At 51.4% G+C, this 18,620-nt stretch overlaps 5 protein-coding genes and 1 non-coding gene across 6 annotated transcripts; 2 read left to right on the top strand and 4 right to left on the bottom strand.

Annotated features, from left to right (window-relative positions):
* Positions 1–3,124: 3,124 nt before the first annotated feature.
* QC763_0025360 (uncharacterized protein) lies at positions 3,125–4,555 on the bottom strand (the record flags this gene model as incomplete). Its single annotated transcript, XM_062905437.1, has 1 exon — positions 3,125–4,555. The coding sequence occupies one exon, from the start codon at positions 4,553–4,555 to the stop codon at positions 3,125–3,127; it is 1,431 nt and encodes a 476-aa protein (XP_062771862.1).
* A 4,491-nt stretch (positions 4,556–9,046) lies between these two features.
* Positions 9,047–10,294, top strand: QC763_121490 (uncharacterized protein; the record flags this gene model as incomplete). The annotated part of the gene is made up of 1 exon (XM_062908737.1): positions 9,047–10,294. One exon carries the CDS (start codon positions 9,047–9,049, stop codon positions 10,292–10,294), a length of 1,248 nt encoding a protein of 415 aa, XP_062771861.1.
* A 1,398-nt stretch (positions 10,295–11,692) lies between these two features.
* On the bottom strand, positions 11,693–11,814 carry QC763_0025340. The gene has a single exon. It is a non-coding gene; the product is annotated as a tRNA-Val (tRNA).
* Positions 11,815–12,058: 244 nt separating this feature from the next.
* On the bottom strand, positions 12,059–14,273 carry QC763_0025330 (uncharacterized protein). The gene is made up of 2 exons (XM_062905436.1): positions 12,693–14,273; positions 12,059–12,630 (listed from the first exon to the last, which is right to left on the bottom strand). The coding sequence occupies exons 1-2, from the start codon at positions 14,226–14,228 to the stop codon at positions 12,127–12,129; spliced, it is 2,040 nt and encodes a 679-aa protein (XP_062771860.1). The 5' UTR covers positions 14,229–14,273; the 3' UTR covers positions 12,059–12,126.
* Positions 14,274–14,699: 426 nt separating this feature from the next.
* QC763_121475 (uncharacterized protein) lies at positions 14,700–14,993 on the top strand (the record flags this gene model as incomplete). Its single annotated transcript, XM_062908736.1, has 1 exon — positions 14,700–14,993. The coding sequence occupies one exon, from the start codon at positions 14,700–14,702 to the stop codon at positions 14,991–14,993; it is 294 nt and encodes a 97-aa protein (XP_062771859.1).
* Positions 14,994–15,975: 982 nt separating this feature from the next.
* QC763_121470 (uncharacterized protein) lies at positions 15,976–18,416 on the bottom strand (the record flags this gene model as incomplete). The annotated part of the gene is made up of 2 exons (XM_062908735.1): positions 18,349–18,416; positions 15,976–18,122 (listed from the first exon to the last, which is right to left on the bottom strand). Exons 1-2 carry the CDS (start codon positions 18,410–18,412, stop codon positions 15,976–15,978), a joined length of 2,211 nt encoding a protein of 736 aa, XP_062771858.1. The 5' UTR covers positions 18,413–18,416.
* Between the last annotated feature and the right edge of the window lie 204 nt (positions 18,417–18,620).

Raw genomic sequence — 18,620 nt, 5'->3', positions numbered from 1 at the left:
ATCCAATCGGGAATGAGGATAGGGAGCCAATCACGAGGAAGAACGGCTGCTCAGTGTGCTCGGGGCACTGAGCAGCGAGGCAGAGGCGCTCAGTGCGCTCAGGGGACTGAGCGACGAAGCAGTTTGCTCGGCCTGCTCAGGGACCGAGCATGATGAGTACTACTAAGGAAGGTCTATATATACGGAGGAACTAGATAGCTTGTAGATAGTTCCGCAGTATGCAATACAAGTCACAATCGTTGGTATCTTAGCTATTGTGACTAAGACAAGCCATTGTTGTACACTGTTTAGCTGTACCGAACCAGGATTGTTCAGAAGTGCCTTCAACCAGTATCCCTGTTAGAGGTTCTGGATAGGGGTTCGTCACACACTAGTGTTATCGGTTTAACGCTTATACGAGGGTGAAAGCCGTAATTAGCGAAGAATAGAGATACTCTCGTTGTCTCTAATACGATATTATTACCGGCAAATTTAGCTATCGGTAACCACAGGGCCCAGTCATCCTAGGCCCAGAATGTATAAAGTCGAAGGTACTGTTCTATTTCAGCGCTAATGCGCTCTGTCTGACCATTGGTGGCGGGGTGATGGCCAAGGACGGTCTGAGCGTAATTCCTAGGCGAGTGGAGAGCGATTTCCACATTGCTAATACGAACTGGCTCCCTTAATCAAACACAATAGTTTCTGGTAATCCATGTAGTAAATACACTCGCTCAATGAACGCATCTGCGAGCTCTGGTGCGTCGAGCCCTCCTGTGGGGATAAAATTCCTCATCTTCGTAGAGCGGTCAATCACAGCAATGTGCTTATAGGTCCTCCCCCTCACCGAGCAGGGTGGCAGCGGCATCACGTAGTCGGTGGTACAGGGATTCCGAGAGCTACGCAACTGAAGAGCGCCTGGCGAAAGACAGACGATATGATGACGCCATCGATCAAGCATTGATGGTTTTAATCTACAGAAGGAAAAATGCAGGACACCGGTGGCTGTGGCAGTCAGATCTTTATGACCTGGAGAAAGAAGCCGCTCACCTCAAAGAGAACAACGGTGTCGAGCCTTGGTTTCCGTCATCACGAAAAGTGTTGAAGGAGTTGGTTGATGGGGCACAGGCTCATGGTCTTTGAGGTTGAAAGCTTTTCGCGCTCTGCATTATACTGTTGATTCGAGACGAATCACAAATTGTTTGCCCTATTCAGACTCCTTAACTACCTACACTTGGATGGCCCAAAGATCCCTAAACCTTCGGTACCGGCACCACGCAGATCAGCGACGTTTCGCCATGATCGCATCCCACCTAACCTTCTTCTCTCTCAACTCCTCCCTCGAGAAATGCGTCAACATGCTATCAGGCAGCACGCGGTCCATTAACCCAAGCTGGAGATCATGACCCCAGTACGGTCTCACCTCCCTCCACTTCCGTTTCACTGCCCCGTCAATACCTCCCACAACATAGCTCCCAAACTCGTCAGCGGTAACGGCACCCTCTGCCATAACATTGGCCTGGCTCTGCACCTCGCCTAGCGTAACAGCGAGGCAGTCGATATGGGCTGTGGCAGGATCATCCTCGAGCTCGCGCGACAGACCCATGCTGAAGGCGTAGTTGAAGGCTTTGGTGGCGCTGTACATGACGATCCATGGCATTCCAACACGGCCAGCCGAAGAAACATTGAGAATTAACGACCGCTCGTGATTTTGTCTTGTCGATTTTGATGAAAGAAGCGGCAAGACGAGATTCGTCAGACGTGCCATGAAACGGGCGTTCATGTCAACGAAACCATCCACCTCGGCAGTGCTGAGGGTGCTGAGAGGTCGGATAGGCGGATCAGCCATGGGAAAACCGCCGACATTGTTGACGAGGATGGAGATATTAAGGTCCGAAATGGACTCGACCGCTGCCGAGAGCTCCTCCGAGGTCGCGGTGCGGGCATTGACGACGAGGGTGCGCACAAGCGGGGAATTGCTACATCGCCGTTCCCCGTCGCCGTCACCGTCACCATCACCATCACCGTCATAGTTACAGTCAACTGCCTACCCACGGCCCACCTCGCTGTCGTCAAAGTTAAAGCCATGACCGTAACGTACTGGTGAGGTGCGTGGTAAGCGAAACAAAGACTGTATTGCAATGAAATCTGAAAAAGGTACATTGCAAAATGTTACCTGTCTGCAGGGTTAGGGCTTTGTATACCAATGAAAAAGCAGCCCCACAAGGTACGGATTAACAGAGTGCACAGTACGGCAAGTGTCTCTCTTCTCTTCCTCGTTTAGGGAGCCTGGCTTGCACAACAGAAGCTGAGAGTTGAGTGATGCATGACTTGGGCCTGCAACAACAAGCTCTTGAAGGGTTCCCACGGAGAAAATGAGCCGATTGAGACCGTCAACATCTGATATCAGCAGGGCGACCAGACCGCCACCATGATTTCCAACCAGGCGACCTCAATCCAGTCTTACGATATGCCGGCTTCGCACCCAGTTTACTTTTCGTATGACGCGGCCAAGGGCAAGTGGCGTACCACTCAGGATGTCACCTTCAACTTCCCTTGAGTACCTCGGTACCTTACCTGAGGTGCCTAGCATGGCGACCTCGAACAAGACGGAGCTGGGCGATGGACGATGGAAGATGGGGGTAAATGGTCAGGGGCACACGTATACAGTTCCCGGGAGAAAAAGAACAACCGACTACCCTAGATAGATGCCAGCACCAGTGGTAGTGACAATACAAGTCGTGTTGATCCGTGCTTCGTGGCGATGCTCCCAACCCCGCTGTTGAAAGATGTGGTTAGGGGGCTTAATTGAATACCTAAGTAGCTAGGTAAGTACTTGACACAGATGGATTGATGGTTGAATATATGCCCCGTGACCTCTTGAGACCCCTTAATGATCCTCAGACTTGGGTACTCATATGATGGGGCCATGATCCTGTTCTTCAGTACCCACATCATGACTAACATGCTCAACACAGACAGTCTGACGGCATAAATTTGCACACTTTTATAGCAGATTGCGCAAGAATAATACATGATTTATGTAAGTTAGGGGTATCAACTAGGTAGGTAGTTAAGCTTTCCATCAATGGAATCAACATCTCTTGAACAACAAGGTATTAAGTATTACGTTTGCCGTATGCAACCTCTAAACCGCCCTGATGACGCCATCCCCTATCCTCTCATCCGTCTCTTGCCGCCGCGGCGAAGCAGGCGTCGGCTGCACTGAAGTCATCGTCGGCCCAATGACCACAGACCCAGAACCCAGCACAGGCCCAAGCACCGCATTCGGATTGCCCAGGACCGCGCCCCGGTGGGCAGAAGTGTTCCCACTCTCCATCGAATGAGAGTCGCCAATGCTCGACGAAGGAGGCCCAGGATAAGCAGGCAAAAGCATATCACCGTCCAAGTCACCCGCCCCCCCTCTCGCCCTACCCCCTCCTCCTCCACCACCACCACCAGTTTGTCTCATCTCCATACCCTCTTGCACATTAACCGGCACCCGACTCCCCAGCAAGTGCTCAGGATACGTCTGTCTGAACCCCCACTCGAGCCACAACTTCAATCTCATCCCCAAAGGCATCCCCTTCCACAGAAGCCTCAACCGTTCCTGATCTTCGGGACTTCGCTTGTGTTCGTATGTCATGAAGAAGATCATGAACAGATAGATGAGAAAACACCAGGCCACTGTCCCGCAGCGGAAGCAGCCTTTTCCTTGCATCAAGCGAGTGAACCAGAAGTAGTTTTCGACAAAGCCGATGAGGAAGATGATAGGGAGGGCTATGGCGAGGATGAGGATCCAGGGCTTGATCTTGCTGCATTGTCCGGCGTAGGTGTAAGGACAATTGGCTGCTCTGATCCGGGGATCCTCTTCGCCTGGGAGGAAGCAGTGCCTCATGTAGTTGTAGTAGATGTCATCATAGTATGTGGAGCCCTGCGATTCTGGCCTGCGTATAGGGGGGAGGTCGGTTGCTTTGACGTGGAAAGTCGTGTAGGTCATGTGCAACGTCGTCTTATACCGTATCCGTTCATAGTTGGGGCTGACGTAACTATACATTTCATCTACCCGTGTCATGACATGTGTTTCGACGCTGGCTTTGGAGCTCATGATCGGGGTTAGCACTGACGGAACGTATGCCCAATACTCGAGGTTGGTTTCTGTGGTGTATTCGAAGGGGGTCGGGCAGCTCGTTGGCGCGGTCAAGGTCACGTCGACAAGCCACGTATGGGTCGAAGGTCCGTAGCCATCGTAGGTTGCCAGATCGGATTTGGGATATGCGTCGGTGGGATAATGGTATTGGACTACGTCCAGATCCCAGGACGAATAATAGCTTGTTGTGGTTGAGGTTGGTGTTATGTCGGGTAGTAGGCTTGTATGTGTCACCAGCAAAGGATTCCTGGTCTCTGTTGTTGTGCATGAGGCAATCGTTTGAGTGAAATCACCAGGCCTGTCGCAGCCATAAGGGCTGGCATATTGGCGTTCGACGTATATCTCCGTTGCAGTCCAGAAACTCGCCGCTGTTATCTGGGATAGACTGGCTATAGCCACAAGACGCGCGAACGACCGCATTCGTGCCATGGTGAGATATCGGTGGTTGAAGCATTTGCAAGTACGGATAGACGCGGGTGGTGGCGTTCTGGCGCATTTCAGGTGAGCGCCTCCTCTGCCCTGCCGAGACAGTCCAACCAACGATGTAACCTTAACTGGACGTTTATGGACACAAGCTCAAGCGTCAGCCCTTGGCATGGACCCTTGGTGCCATTCTAGAGGAAGCGAAATGACACCGGCATCTGTACACTATCATCCCGTCACCTACTTTGCATAGAAACGCGATAGCAGCCGAACTACATGCACGTTATGCCAAGGCTGCCCTGTGGAGGCCTGCCAAAGAAACCTTGGTGCCCCGTTCACAAGGCTCTCTTCTTCGTTGTCCATCTAATGAGGACCTAGAGATATCATGCACGGTTCTTTTGTTTTGATAGCGTGGAAATGCTGGCACTGCATTGCGGAACAAACTGTTTGTCTCCTCTTACCCTAACTCTCATATAACAATTACCCCTGAACCCCTGAATGGAACACAAAGTATGCGCACAAGGAAAGGAGATGATCATCTATCATCGTTGATGTTGCCTTGATTCAATCTTGATTCTATCCGATCAAAGGCTTACTCTTCTTTGGCAATGTCACCCTGAACACCAAGGCCTGTTGGTTCAAGCTACACCCACTCGCATCTTTGTAAGGGATCTTGCCATTGTTGATAAATCCTGATAAATGTCAGCGTTGCATCGAAGTCTTCTCTCCAAAACGAAAACTTACCATTCTGCGTGATAAAGTCATTATCAGAGATCGCAATCAGGAAGTACTCATCCTTCTTGCCATTGTCCACTGGAACCAATACCAAGCTCTCCCACTTTTCGTTCAAGAGGCTCTTTGCTGGCAGCGCTGGCGGTCCATTTCTCAACCCAAACTTGCTTAGCTGAGAGTTGATGTTGAAGTCGATCCATGGGCAGAGCGTGGCAGGTGTTATCTCTGGTTTCAAAACACCATCTGCTCTCACCATTGTCAGTATCCATCCCCCATATCAGAAGTAAGACCACATACCTGCACCCGCAATCGAAGCATTAAACGCATCATACCTCCCCCCCTTCACATCCGTCGCCTTCCCAATATCCATCACATCCACATGCCTGTACACACTCGTCGGGCTATCCGTGCAAGCACCCACCCCGCTATCCCTCGGCAGGACCAGAAGTTGCTTCTCACTGATATACTTAATCTCACTCTGCGCCGCCACCCTCGTCCTCCCTTGCCCATCGGTAAACGTAGGCAAAGGCACAACCCACTCTAAGATGGGGACCGGGGACCGCGGCGGAGCTCACGGTCCACGGTCCAGTATCGGCCAATCAGGCGCGGACCGAGGACCGTCTGTAAGTCAACGGTCCACGGTCCACTGGTCTATATATACGGAGCAACTGGCTTGTGTAGATAGACAGTTCCGCAGTATGCAATCACAGCTTGTATTCACGGTATCTTGTGTTTACATTGAGACATCTTGTTGTGCGCTGTTTAGCCGCACCGAACTAATTGTCAGAAGTGGCCTTCAACCAGTACCCCTTTCAGGGGTTCTGTACAGGGGTTCGTCACACAAGACCAAGATCGTAAAACGAACTCTATTAAGCTTTCTAAATCCTTTATAGTCTAATACTTAAAAGTTTAAGAGTGCGGGCGCTCGGACTAGTATTCGCAAACGGCCATAGTTTATACTATAATATAGCTATCATAAAGTGTAAAAATAAAGAATATAAATGGATTAAAGATCTTTAAATTTTATAAACCCCTTTATTCCGCGTAAAAATTAGTACTTATTAAAGTAAAGTATAAAGTTTTCGAAAGGCCGCCCTACTTTCACGAACTTTTAGGGATTAAAAGTGTACCTCTCTCACTAGCGCTATGGCGAGATATTTCGGTAGACTACGTGATGCCGCTGCCACCCTGCTCGGTGAGGAGGAGGACCTATAAGCATATTGCTGTGGTTATTGGCCGCCTTACGAAGATGAGGTATTTTATCCCTACAGGAGGGCTCGACGCACTAGAGCTCGCAGATGCGTTCATTGAGCGAGTGTATTTACTACATGGATTACCAGAAACTATTGTGTCTGATTAAGGGAGCCAGTTCGTATCAGCAATGTGGAAATCGCTCTCCACTCGTCTAGGAATTATGCTAAGACCGTCCTCAGCCTATCACCCCGCCACCAATGGTCAGACAGAGTGGATTCGCGCTGAAATAGAACAGTACCCCCCCCTCTCAGTCCGTAAACACTAGATCCACCAAGCCAACACCCTCGCCCTCTCCCCCTACCCCTGCCCCTTCGCAGCCTTTGGCACCGTCATCGTGGACCACACACCCTCGACAACCCCCAAGGAACCCTCATCTGCACTGGCGCAAACCAGAATTCCCTGACCGGCATCCCGACTCTTCACGGGGAGATGGCAGCAATAAACAACTGCTCTTCAATCCTTGTCTCCTCGGCTTATAATATGACACCAGCGGAGTCGCTAGCCGCGTTCAGGACCTGAGCTTGTACACCAACGCCGAAAGCTGCCCCATGTGCGCTGCTGCTGTGAGGTGGGCGGGGTTTAGGGAGTATCTTTATGGGGTGTCTATCAAAGAGTTGATTGAGCTGGGATGGGGACAGTTGGATATAGGGAGTGAGGAGGTTATTGGGAGTGGAGTTGGGATGAGGGATCAGGACCCGGAGGTGGTGCTTGGGGGGTGGGAAGTGAGGAGAGTAAGGTGTTGTTTGGGTGGCAGTTTGCCGGGGGGGGTTGTCCATCGGGTTGTGAAAGAGGGGAACGGAGCGACGGGTGTTTGCCGGTCGAGTTAGAGTAGAGGGGTTGGTTATGGGAGCCTGGGGATTGTCAGTTGAAGCGTTGGATATCAAGAAGGGAGTGGAGAATAAACGAAATAATTTTTGCAAGATGTATGCCTCTTGGGCTAAGTCTGCCTTCGACTGCACCTTACGCGTCATCTCTTGTCCCCAAGATGCCATCAACCTGCATCTCAGCTACCCCGATTTTCGCTTTCTGAAAAACTCACAGCCACTCTCCGGAAGCATTCAGGAGGTCTTGCCAATAGATCTGCACAACTGGGCGTCAGCCCGAGAGTACGGGCTCCTGTCACAATAACCCTTATGTGGGTCTTTGTGGTGAAATATCCTCCTTGCCTTGGCCCCGTGGCCATGGACGTCCTTATGGTACGACTCGACGGTAGGACGCTTTGTGCTTTCCTTGTGTCCGATGTTGTGTGGGTCCACTGAGTGACCCATGCTTCCTTCCACATTCAGTTCCTCACTCCAACAGGCGGTTGCGTGGTTCTTCATCAGTTTATCACACCAGAGTTTCCGCCATTCAGTTTTTTCACCTCATCAACTCATATCAAGAGCTTCTTCCAGGTTGCGTGACTCGTGAGGGAGCCAATTCTACGGCACCGATACAAGGCTGAGAAGACCCCCTGGTACCAATGTCGCAGCACAAACTGTGCAGTATGTTGTGTACATTCCCCTGCCCGGCTCCGAGTTACCAGTGGTGTCACCTCATCTTTGCCGGGGGGTGCATCATGGAGAGGCCAACGGGTCACGAATCGGAACGAAACCTCGCTGGCCTGGTTCTTATTTCTTTCTCCTCCGCTCCCGCTTGGTTGTCGCTACTCCAGTCTCTCTTTTCCGTGGCCCTCTAACCTCGACAATGGAGCCCCTGTCGATCATTGGCGCCGTTGCAGCCTGCAGCGAAATCGTAACAGTCATCGCCCGGGTCACAACCAACCTCTATTCCCTCAAACAGCGATGGTCTGAGGGCGCACGGTCGCTACAACTTTTGATCGCAAAGTTGTCTACAGTACGAGCCGCGCTGTCACAAGTCAAGGACTGGGCGGAGTTATACGCGTCCACAAGCCCCGATGGCGAGGAAATGCATGACAGCTTGGGAGTGGCCATGGAAGGATGCCAGGTCTTTATTGAAACGCTGGACCAAGTTGTGGCGGGACTGCTCGAAGATACAATTGTGTCGCGCCTGAAACAGTTGTTTATCGACTCGAAGATCAAGGAACACGAACAACGACTGGATTCCCAGATTTCAGCGTTGCAGGTACTTCTCAGTGCAGCGTATTGGTAAGTCTTGCAGTTCGAGTTGCGTGCCATGTCCCTACACAAGCTGACAGACACTTCCCCACAGCCAGAGTCTCGTGGAACAAACCAGGCTCCTTCGAGCAGGGACCGCCCGGCAGATTTTTCAACGAATACGCGATGACACGAGCACAGTTCGAGAACAATCCACCCTCCGAGATACCGAACTGTCAACGGTTGCTGGTTCCGAACCGGCGCCAGCATCGTTAGGGAGATTGGACAGAATTGGCAGTTTCCCGGAGAGCCGTCCCGAGCCAAGGTCTCCTGTCAGCGACAAGAGTTCCAACACCAGCGGTTCAGTCTCGGACGAGTCTCTGCCCAAATCGCCATCTTCCCCCATCCGCCAACGCTTGAGGCAACTGAGACGGTCAACAAGCAAGCTGCGTCAATGTCGTCAAAGTCTCAGTTGGGTAAGCGATTCCCTGGCGAGTTCGAAGCTACCGATATATACCTCCAGTCTAACGGTAATCATCCACCACCGAAGCCCATTGTGGCGGATCAAAGGGGCGACCAGGAAGAAATGGCCTCGCTGATTCGCAAGAGGGCTGACATCAACCATCCGCACAAAGGAACCGGAAGAACGCCTCTTTCCGTCGCCTGTCACTGCGGTCACAAAGATATTGTCGAGTTGTTGATTGATTGCAGAGGGTGCCAACGTACAGTCCATGGACAAGTGGAAGCTTTCCCCGTTCCATCTGGCAGCTGCCAGTGGTCATTGCCAAGTCATAGCGACTCTCCTAGACCGAGAGGCAGACATCAATGCCAAAACGGACATGCAGAGATTGCGAGTTACCTACTCACCCGTGGCGCCAGGGTCAAGGGAACAACGGATACACCGATGTATTTGGCAGCGAGTGGTGGTCATGTCCAAGTGATCCAGGCGCTGCTCCAACACGGAGGGACTGTACATGAACTTGATGCACAAGGCTGGGATCCCCTGAGGCGAGCGGCTTTCGAAGGCCATTCCCAGGCTGTTGCAAGCTTGTCTGGGCACGGAGCGCGAGCTACGAACCTCGGCGCTCTGTCCAGCTTCTCCTTTGCTTCAACTACCACAACTGAGCAGCGTCAGCGCATCTTGGATCTTCTCACCACAGCCGTTGACGCAGAAAATGCCGAGCATCAGCACGTGGCATATCTTCCTGACTTGGCATGCTCGCTCAATGACGGCCAGGACAACCTGGCAGAACTGCCTGACACGCAGATAATCATGCGCCAGGAGGACGCAGGTGCAAAGGAAGGGTTGGATGCAACAGATATACCTCCGTCGTCGCCAGTGAGGCCACCACCCTCCCCCTCGAGACCACCACCCGCAATCCCGCAGATCCCTCAAGCCACAGGCGAGGAATCCTACCACGAGGCTACACGACCGGCGCCATACACCCAGCCAGCGCCATGGCCTCTTCTTGATCTACCAACCCAACAGCCAAAAACACTGATTTTGCAACGAATCCTCCCGCACAAATCGCCCTCCTTTTCCAGGGAGGTGAGAACACCACCATATCTGAGTTGGTACGTCCCTGTCACCACCCTACCCCCGAAACAGCAAGAGTATGCGTCTCAAGCTGCTGCCGCAAGGTTAGAGGCACTGTACCAGGCCAGGACAGGAACAGAGGGGAATCCGGCAGAGTTGGAGTAGTTGCCGTGTTTATATTTTCCTGAAGTAAATGTGTTTCTCTAGACTATTACAGCCCCATATTAAAGCTCTTCTTAATTAGAAATAATACCTTCACACATCCCCCAACTTTCCACCTGCGGCCCGACGGGACATGATTCCAGAAAGTCAGCGTACCTATCCGCACCGGGCACACCCTCCTAGTTGCTACCCTGATGGTTCTGCAATGCACCATCAACGCAATATACCAGACGAACAACATCTTCTTCGACATCGGGCATTTGGCTGACCATCTCAGCATATTGCAGGGCTTCCTTCCGTGGCTGAATTGTGATCGTCCCAGCAACCGCAGGGTCCGGCGCCTGTGGGCGGTTCTGGAGGGGCTTGCCGGCGATGCTTTGACTGGCGGTGCTCTGATTGTCGGTCTCGTCGTCATCCGTTTCCGCATTCTTATCATCGTCATCCGTTTCCGCGCTCTCGTAAACCACCTCAAAGCGAGGCGTTGTCCAAAACCCAGCCGCCGTCCAAGTCTCACTTCGAAACCTCTTGCCAACACGCCTTTTTGTATCCTCAATTTCCAACTCCACATGTACTCGAATTGGGATACGGGGACGATGGGGCCGTTTGTTCTCATTCAGTAGCACGGTTGCTACCTGAACAGATGGGCCTGTACACCACGCGTGTTAGCAGTATTGTCATTGAAATTTAAGGATCATACCGACGAACTGTCATGATGTTAAGGATGCGAGAGGTTGGTTGGCTAGGGGCAGAGAGTATGAGGTTTGAAAGAGAGGGAGGCAGCCCACGAATAAGTCGGTTGACCAAGGGCAGAGGAAAGGGTAAGGAAGAGGTTGAGATTCAGAAAAGAGGGAGAAAGTCCAAATATTAATAGAGAGGCCCTTTGGCACTAGCGGAGACTTGAACCTGTGATGAGATATGTCTTCGGACGGCGGGCACATGAGGACGTCGGACGGCGGTCATATAAATTTCACGACTCAACCACCCAGGAGCGCGCAGCTCCCGGGGCAATAGTCGAGATGGCGGTGAGATAGTGAAGAGGGGCGGGGAAAACTCACAGGCCATGGTGCCGAATACCGCAAGAGATGCGCTATCAGACCTGCCAGATCTGTGCCGAAGACCAGCGGAGAAAAACGGATTACTTGGGGTGGTTGCTTTGTTGGTATGGAGTATCGATGGTGGCGCGTGTCCAGGGGAATGTCGCGTGGGGAGAAAAGAAAAGAAAAGCTGGATTTTCCACGTCCAACACGTGGGGCCAGCAATTTACCTATCTCCGCTGTCTAAAATACGTAAGGAAGGAAGGAAAGAGCAACAAACCTGTTGCGACTCGATGAGAAAGGAAGGAGGCTGTGGTGGCGTTCATATACTTACTGTATTGGAGCACCTTCCTCTCAACAAACAGAGTCGTCCATGGCCTAATTGGTTAAGACGCTCGACTGACTCCCAGGGACCCTTTTCGCACTTCATGCACAGGTTAAGGTGACTGGTCAGTCGAGAGGTACCTTGTTCGAGACAAGGTTGGGTAGCTCTGTTCGGGCTTGATTTTTAGTTTTTTTTTCTTTTCTTCTCTTTTCTTTTCTTTTGTTTAATTTTTACTTTTTATTTCCCTTTCTTCGTTGCCGCCTGGATATTCCTGAATTGTCATTCTGAGTCTATAGGTACCCTCTTTGCAAAGCTCTTGTTTGTTTTATCTAACAATTGCTGTCTTCACAGCTAACACCGCGGTTCGAACAATATTCGGATCATATCTCGTCTTTGGGACGATAATCTTATCTGTTGAAGAATCTTGTATTTCAATCTACGAGAACCTCGACTCCTGAAAACAGAAATAATCTTGATTAGAAATAATACCTCGACCCGTCCCCCCAACTTTCCACCCGTGGCCCGACGGGGCATGATTCCAGAAAGTCAGCGTATCTATCCGCCATGGCCCGCCATTTGTGCTCATGGGCTTTGTCGCGACAGTCAAACACCTGGTATCCTCGCAGCTCATCCTTGTTACGAATGGCAAAGATGTTGTGAAGGAATTTGCCGCCCATGTGGCCGTTTGCAAAATCCCCAAAAGCGACGGCCTGGAGGGAGCGAATGCCCTTTGGCCCGAAGGCCCAGTTGAGAAAACAGGAGAAAGGTGGGTGGAGGGATGATAACATATCGGAAGGAGGGATGGGAAGGAGGAAAACGTCTTCAGCATCGTGGGCCCGAGTCGACGCGGCCCGTCGTCGCCTGGAATAAGGCGGGAGGCTGGTCGCTTTGAAGGCCCATGCATAACCTGAGCCTGTTTTTCGGAAATGGAGGAGCCTGAGGCTCCGTGAGCCTCCGGTAAATGGCCTGAGGAGGGTTATCTGGATGTTTTTTACGATCGGTTAGGAAGTTATCAGCACAAGCCGCAATGCAAGATACCTACAATAAAAGGCTCGAACCGCACACCTGGTTCTATACTATGTCTCGCCCACGTATCGGACTCGCTCCAGTCTGAAACAGCGCAAGGTAGGCCGAGGCATTCAAGTTTTGGAAGGGCTGATAGGGGATTTTCGGCGGGATCCAGCGCCCACTTGCTGATGCTCGTCTCTGAAACATCGAGCGTGCCATCGACGTCACTAATGGGATCGACATTTCTCTCAAAGACGCCCATTGTGCACATTGGACCTGTCCATACGCCTCGCTGATGGACCACCAACCTCTTCAGTGTTGAGCCGTGATGGCCAACGGTAGACCAGAGGGGGTGGAGGCCAGCGCTGTCTTCGTCGAAATCTCTGGCAAAACCGATGTAGAGGTTTTCTAGACCGTTGAATGATAGAAGAAAGGTGTTGACTGTATCCGTCTCCACGTCATAGTCATCATTATCGTGCCCATGGCTAGACATGAACTCAAAGGTCTTGAGCTGAAGGGGTCTGTTTGCTGCCATTATTCTTTCGAGGAATTCACTCGATCGCGAACACCGGCGTAATGTAAGTGCATCTAGACCACTGATGTTGAATGCTCGATCCATTCTCTTGGTCAAATAGACCGATCTCAAAGACAGGGTTGCAAGTGATGGAAACAATACATCAAGATTCGCTCCCAACATACTGTGGCACCGATCAGCGGAATCTTCACATTCTTTTGGACCAAATAAGAGCTCCTCGAAAAGGCCCCCGTACGGCAATTCCTCGATTTGGAGGTCATGCAAGTGCCCTCTATTGTTTTCAAGCATTCTTCGAACCGGTAGAACATAAGATCGTGGTATCGTATTGCAAGTAATCCGTTTGAGCTGGCAGAACGGTAGGTGGATGGTTTTGGTCATGGCCTTGCAACGGGTATCAGCCGTCAAGGATATAGACTGGAGCTGCGGTTGCGTTTGGAAGAGGCTATCCAAAATAGGCTGAGGAATGCATGTTGCCAAGTCCCAGGTGAAAGATTGGAGTTGGCCAGCGGGGATGCGTTCGAGAACAGATTGTACAGCGAGGGCAACGTCGTCCATGTTGTCGGGACCCAGCTGCTTTCCCATTCGTTCTATGCTTGCCTCGACGCACCTTTGATTCCTTAAGGACCATTCATCTTTTGACCATCCAGCGACTGGCGCTGCTCGTTGCAGAGCTCTCCACACCCCAAGGTCCTCCGGTGGTGGTTGCCGGTGGAGACAGGCGACGTTGGGCCAGTCTTCTTCCTTCTCATAGCCCCATAGCTTCCATCGAGTGTCCCGTCGAAACACCATGTCGGCGACATTCTGTATGGAGGAGGTAGCATTCTGAAGCGCATGGGCGCATTGTTCGATCCGTTTGATGCTGACAGATGATGGTCGGTCTCCTGGACCAGCAGTATTAACACAAAGTGTGCTCCAAAACCTCGGTCCCCATATGGCATGGAAGGTCTTGGAGACGAGCGAGAGGGTTTTGACATCTTGAATGTTAAACCCTTTGGCCACTTCTCGGAGCAGCTCCTCTGGGAGACGTTCGAACATTATAATAAGTAAGGTGAGAGCAGTGATGTCGAGATGAAAATGGTTGCATCATCTTTGGTTCCTGGGAAGGACAAATTCCCTTTTATAGGGTGACTGCCTACCTGGAGGGTGGGGTCACTTCGGCCAATGAGCTGTTGATCAAACCAGACACTTCTTCCCCCACTTCATCACCAACATAAACACAAAAAAATGACAAGAACTATTAAAGCAGAACAACGTTGTTGTCTCAAACACTATCTGACTACAATCAAGCAATTTCCACCATTCTATAATCCATAACACATTATCACACCACGGTCCACCGCATTAACACCCACAACACAATCCAACACTCTTCGACACTCTTCAACCCGAAACCAATCTGCATCCATAAAATTGCCAGGACTGATTTTGACAAAACCTTCCCCAAACCCGTAGTAACACCATCACACTTCACTTTCTCAATTGACACAATACCGCCCTCGAAACAACATGGCTGCCACCGATCCTATTCACTCATGGATGTATTTCCTACAACGGGATCCCAAATTTGAGACTGAACGCGTCTACGAACTTAGACGGCAGAAGCCTACAAAGAAGGTCCCCCAGACCAACATGCTGCTCGAAAAGGTGGACAACATCGCCATTCATGATGTCCGTCCTCGACTCGAACAGTGCTCTTTCGGCTACCTTACTGCTATCCTTAAAAATAAAAAGTCTTCTAACTTCTCTTCTTTTAGCCTTACAAATAAGGCAGAAAAAGTAAAGGGAAGCTTTGAAGACTAAACCACAACTAACAAACGTGTCACGGACGGGACCTCAGAACTGGCACGTGGCAAGTTTAGGAAGACCTTTTTAATACAAAAGTAGGTTGCAGGAACCAAGAGGTGAGGTCCTGCAAGCTAGACTAGATACTACAACTGGAAGGTGGGGCAAGTGGGACAAGTGAATGGTAGGTCATGTGACCCACGCCTGACAGGTGGAAGATGATGGCTGCAGACTAAGGACTGCAGGAGCTGTCACAAAACGATACTTTATAGTAATAGAAAACGGTAAGTGGCTGGCTCTTGGTAGAATCCCAATGGAATCAAGGATTCTCGAAAGGGAATGTAGCTAGGCGCCTACATGCGAGGTATGATTCCCTTCCCGCTACATTCTCGCAGTATTGTTCTTCCCGTTCAAGGGAAATGTATTGCCGCTTTTGGACTTGGGTGGTGTTTGTAGTTAGGAGCAGCACTGCCTCTTCCACCCTACTTCCCTGTCAATTTTAGCTTGGAAAAAGTGTGTTTGATTTCGAAATGTCCAAATTAACCAGCTTAAGTTCGAATACCTAATTTGCAAATCAAGGTAAAGCCCTAATTGAATCGTTATATAAACCAACATACTGCTTATCGTAAGTAAATAAGAGGGATTGAGGAGGGCAACGTATGTCATATGATACCCTCGTCAAGAGGATCACAGTTAAAGTGGAAGTGACACAATAACCGGTTGACCATGCTCTCCTAACCAGGGAAAATGGGCTCCTGGAAATGCCCACTTATAAAGGGGCGGTCGCTGGGTTGTGGGGTGGAGTTGTCCGGGGCGTGGGGCAAATGAGAGTAGTGGATGCTCCTCGTCGCGTCGACGCCAACAACACGTACACGGCGCAGTGGTGTTGTCACTTTGTTGGGCCACAGGACATATAGCACAACAAGCAAGCGCTTCAGTTCTCCATTCACCTGGTTATATGCCCCATAATCACACAACTATCGAAACTGGCACATGAAGATCAAGAACCCAAAACAACACCTCCAAAATCATCCTCCCAGATCTGCCCTCCCTCCTCACTCCCCGCCCACATATCCTCCATCCCAATCCCCCTCCTCACCACTCTCAACATCATCTCCGTAGCCGCCATCACGACCTTCACCAGCTCCAAACTCCCCTTACTAACCTCCCCCTGTCCAACCACAATTTCCCACGCCCGCCCCAAGCAAACCGTCACCTCCCTCCTCAACTTCTGACTCTGCTGGTCCTCCTGACAAATCCACCCCGCCACCTCCTCCGCCGCCCTCCTCAGCACCGCTTGATCAACCCTAGAAAGAAAATCATTATTAATCGCCGCAACAGCCATCGCCTCCTCAAACGAATGCTTCTCCGTCCCCGTCACCCGCACAGGCCTAGCAATCCTCGCTGCCCCCCCCATACATTTACAGACATCAGCCGTACACATTCTTTTCGGCGACGCGCCAGGATACAGCGTAAAGTCCACACACACCCTCCGCGCCTGAATCTCCAATTCTGGCTTCAACCCCCCCCGAATCTTAGCCCGTCCCTGGGCAGCATTCGTCACTGTAGTGTAACACCCGACAGGGCCAACAATCCTACTCTCTTTAATCAACTTCGCTCCCGGCTTACGGCTCCAGTGCGTCGAGGTGAGTATCTCATGAGCCGGTCGGAATCCAGATACGACAGGGCGGTATGTTTTGAGCTCTGCCTGGAGTGACAGCGCTGGCGGTGGGCCAGTGTCGTACTCGTACACCCAGGGATAGCTAAACAGCGTGGTGATGTGACCGTCGGAAGCAGTGGCCTCGACGTCGTAGGCAGGGTGCGAGAGCACCCAGTCCGTACAGCAGGTTAAGCAAGAGCAAGACGCCAAACCTTGACTCAGGGGGCCGAGGAAGATGCGGATCGTTTCGGTTTTCCACCCTGAATCATCTGTGGCATGGAGACCGCTGGAGAGAGCTCGGAACGTCTCGGTTTCAAAGATGAAGCCGAGGTTGTTACCCAAGGAAAGATCCAATTGGGCGTCATATTCTGTTCGTGGCCGAGATAGCAAAGTAGCAATTCTGTGTTGCTTGTCTTCCCCGGAACTGGACAACAACAAGCGGGACTTTTTGAGATGCGCCTGGACCTCAAGTTGGCAGTGTAGCCACCTCGAACTTCTGACCGGAACTCCCCTCGTAATCTTTGGCGCGATATTCTCCCTTCCTGATCGATAGTACACCACCGTCCCGAGCGTCATGTGCTGAGATCGCGTGAGCATCTCCCCGCATTTGGTTCTTGCTACCACCCCTGGGGAGCTTGAGCATGACATTCCTGCGAGTGCTGCCAACAATCTTACATCGGCCATAGTCGTCTCAATGGTCGCACCGTAGATGTCCGAGGGGATCATGGTCGCCAGTCGCCACTCCCAGCGGATGTTGGCGTACCCCCACCAAGCAGCCTGGTAGTTGACAAGGAACTGGGACCATGCGGCGGCTTCGAGCCCGGGCGAACTCCCGTGGTTGGAAACTGTTGTGCCTGACTTGTATCTGATGGCCCATTCCCATGCAAAGGTGAGTGGTTTGAGCATGTCTAGGCAAATGTCTCTGGACGTTTTTTGATTTCTTCTGTGTTTGACATCATCATCCTCCTGATAACGACGCGAGCCGCAACAGCCCGCGCCTGTACACGCACAACTGCACACCCAAGCCGGTGGGAAACAGAAGATGGTGGTGAGAGAGGAGAGAGCAAGGCCGATCGGAGTCCATGCTATGGCAAAGATGCTGCGGAGGACCGTAGGTAAAATACTGATTTCTTTATGGACTTTCGAGTCATCGGTTCCAGATACCACCCTGAGAACTCCATAGTCGACGTATCCATTTCGGCCTCTATCGTAGTTCTTTCCGGGTCTAAATCCTGTTTGTAGGGGGTATCGTTCCATGGTAACCGCGGACTCACCGCGCAATCCCGGCATGGTGAGGACCGGCATTCGATATTGGGGGTTCCATGACAGTGACGATAGATGGAACCAGAAGCCCGCTGTGAGATCGAAGACGCCCGTTACGCGCCTGCTACATCGACTGCTGACCGAAACATATTGCGCCAGCGCAGCGAAGGTCTGGACGATAGCGAAGAGAAGGGCGGCAACGGCAGCTACCAGAGCTGCAATGCCTATTGTCGTCTCGTCAGCATTTTCCGAAGCCATAGCGGCATACCGTTGTGGAAGAATTTAAGCAGTTAGTGTACTCATGACTGAGGAATGTGGAGTGTCGAATCCATCGGACTTCGAGGGTGCGGGTGAGGCTGAGTGACAGGAGAGCAGCTGAAACGTGAACCAATCAATCATAATGCCCAAGGCCCAGACCACGAGAGATCACAACTGCGCCGCTAACCACACCATTGGTCAACGAAATCCATCGAGAGTAGATGATCATCACGCTTTTGTTATTACATGCTCGCATACCGAGCCGAAAAGATACTTGTACACCGCTACCAAAGATAGAAAATCAATGCAATGTCACGATTCTGGAAGACAGTGGGGCCGCAGGGAACCAATCAGGACTGGACCGGGCGGTTGAGCGGGGCTCACGGTCCACTTTGTGTGACGATCCCCTATTTAGAACCTCTGAAGAAATAACAGTTGAAGGTAACTTCTAGATAATAGATTGG

The sequence above is a fragment of the Podospora pseudopauciseta genome, chromosome 1, assembly GCF_035222475.1.
Source record: "Podospora pseudopauciseta strain CBS 411.78 chromosome 1, whole genome shotgun sequence".
Classification (NCBI taxonomy): Eukaryota; Fungi; Ascomycota; class Sordariomycetes; order Sordariales; family Podosporaceae; genus Podospora; species Podospora pseudopauciseta.
This window is presented reverse-complemented; position numbering and strand designations above follow the sequence as displayed.

Excerpts from the sequence above, each read along its gene's own strand:
- QC763_0025330 (XM_062905436.1), bottom strand. The coding sequence starts at position 14,228 with ATGTTCGAACGTCTCCCAGAGGAGCTGCTCCGAGAAGTGGCCAAAGGG. Across the intron at positions 12,631-12,692 it reads TGCGGTTCGAGCCTTTTATT|ATAACCCTCCTCAGGCCATT; the intron begins GTAGGTATCTTG and ends AAAAACATCCAG.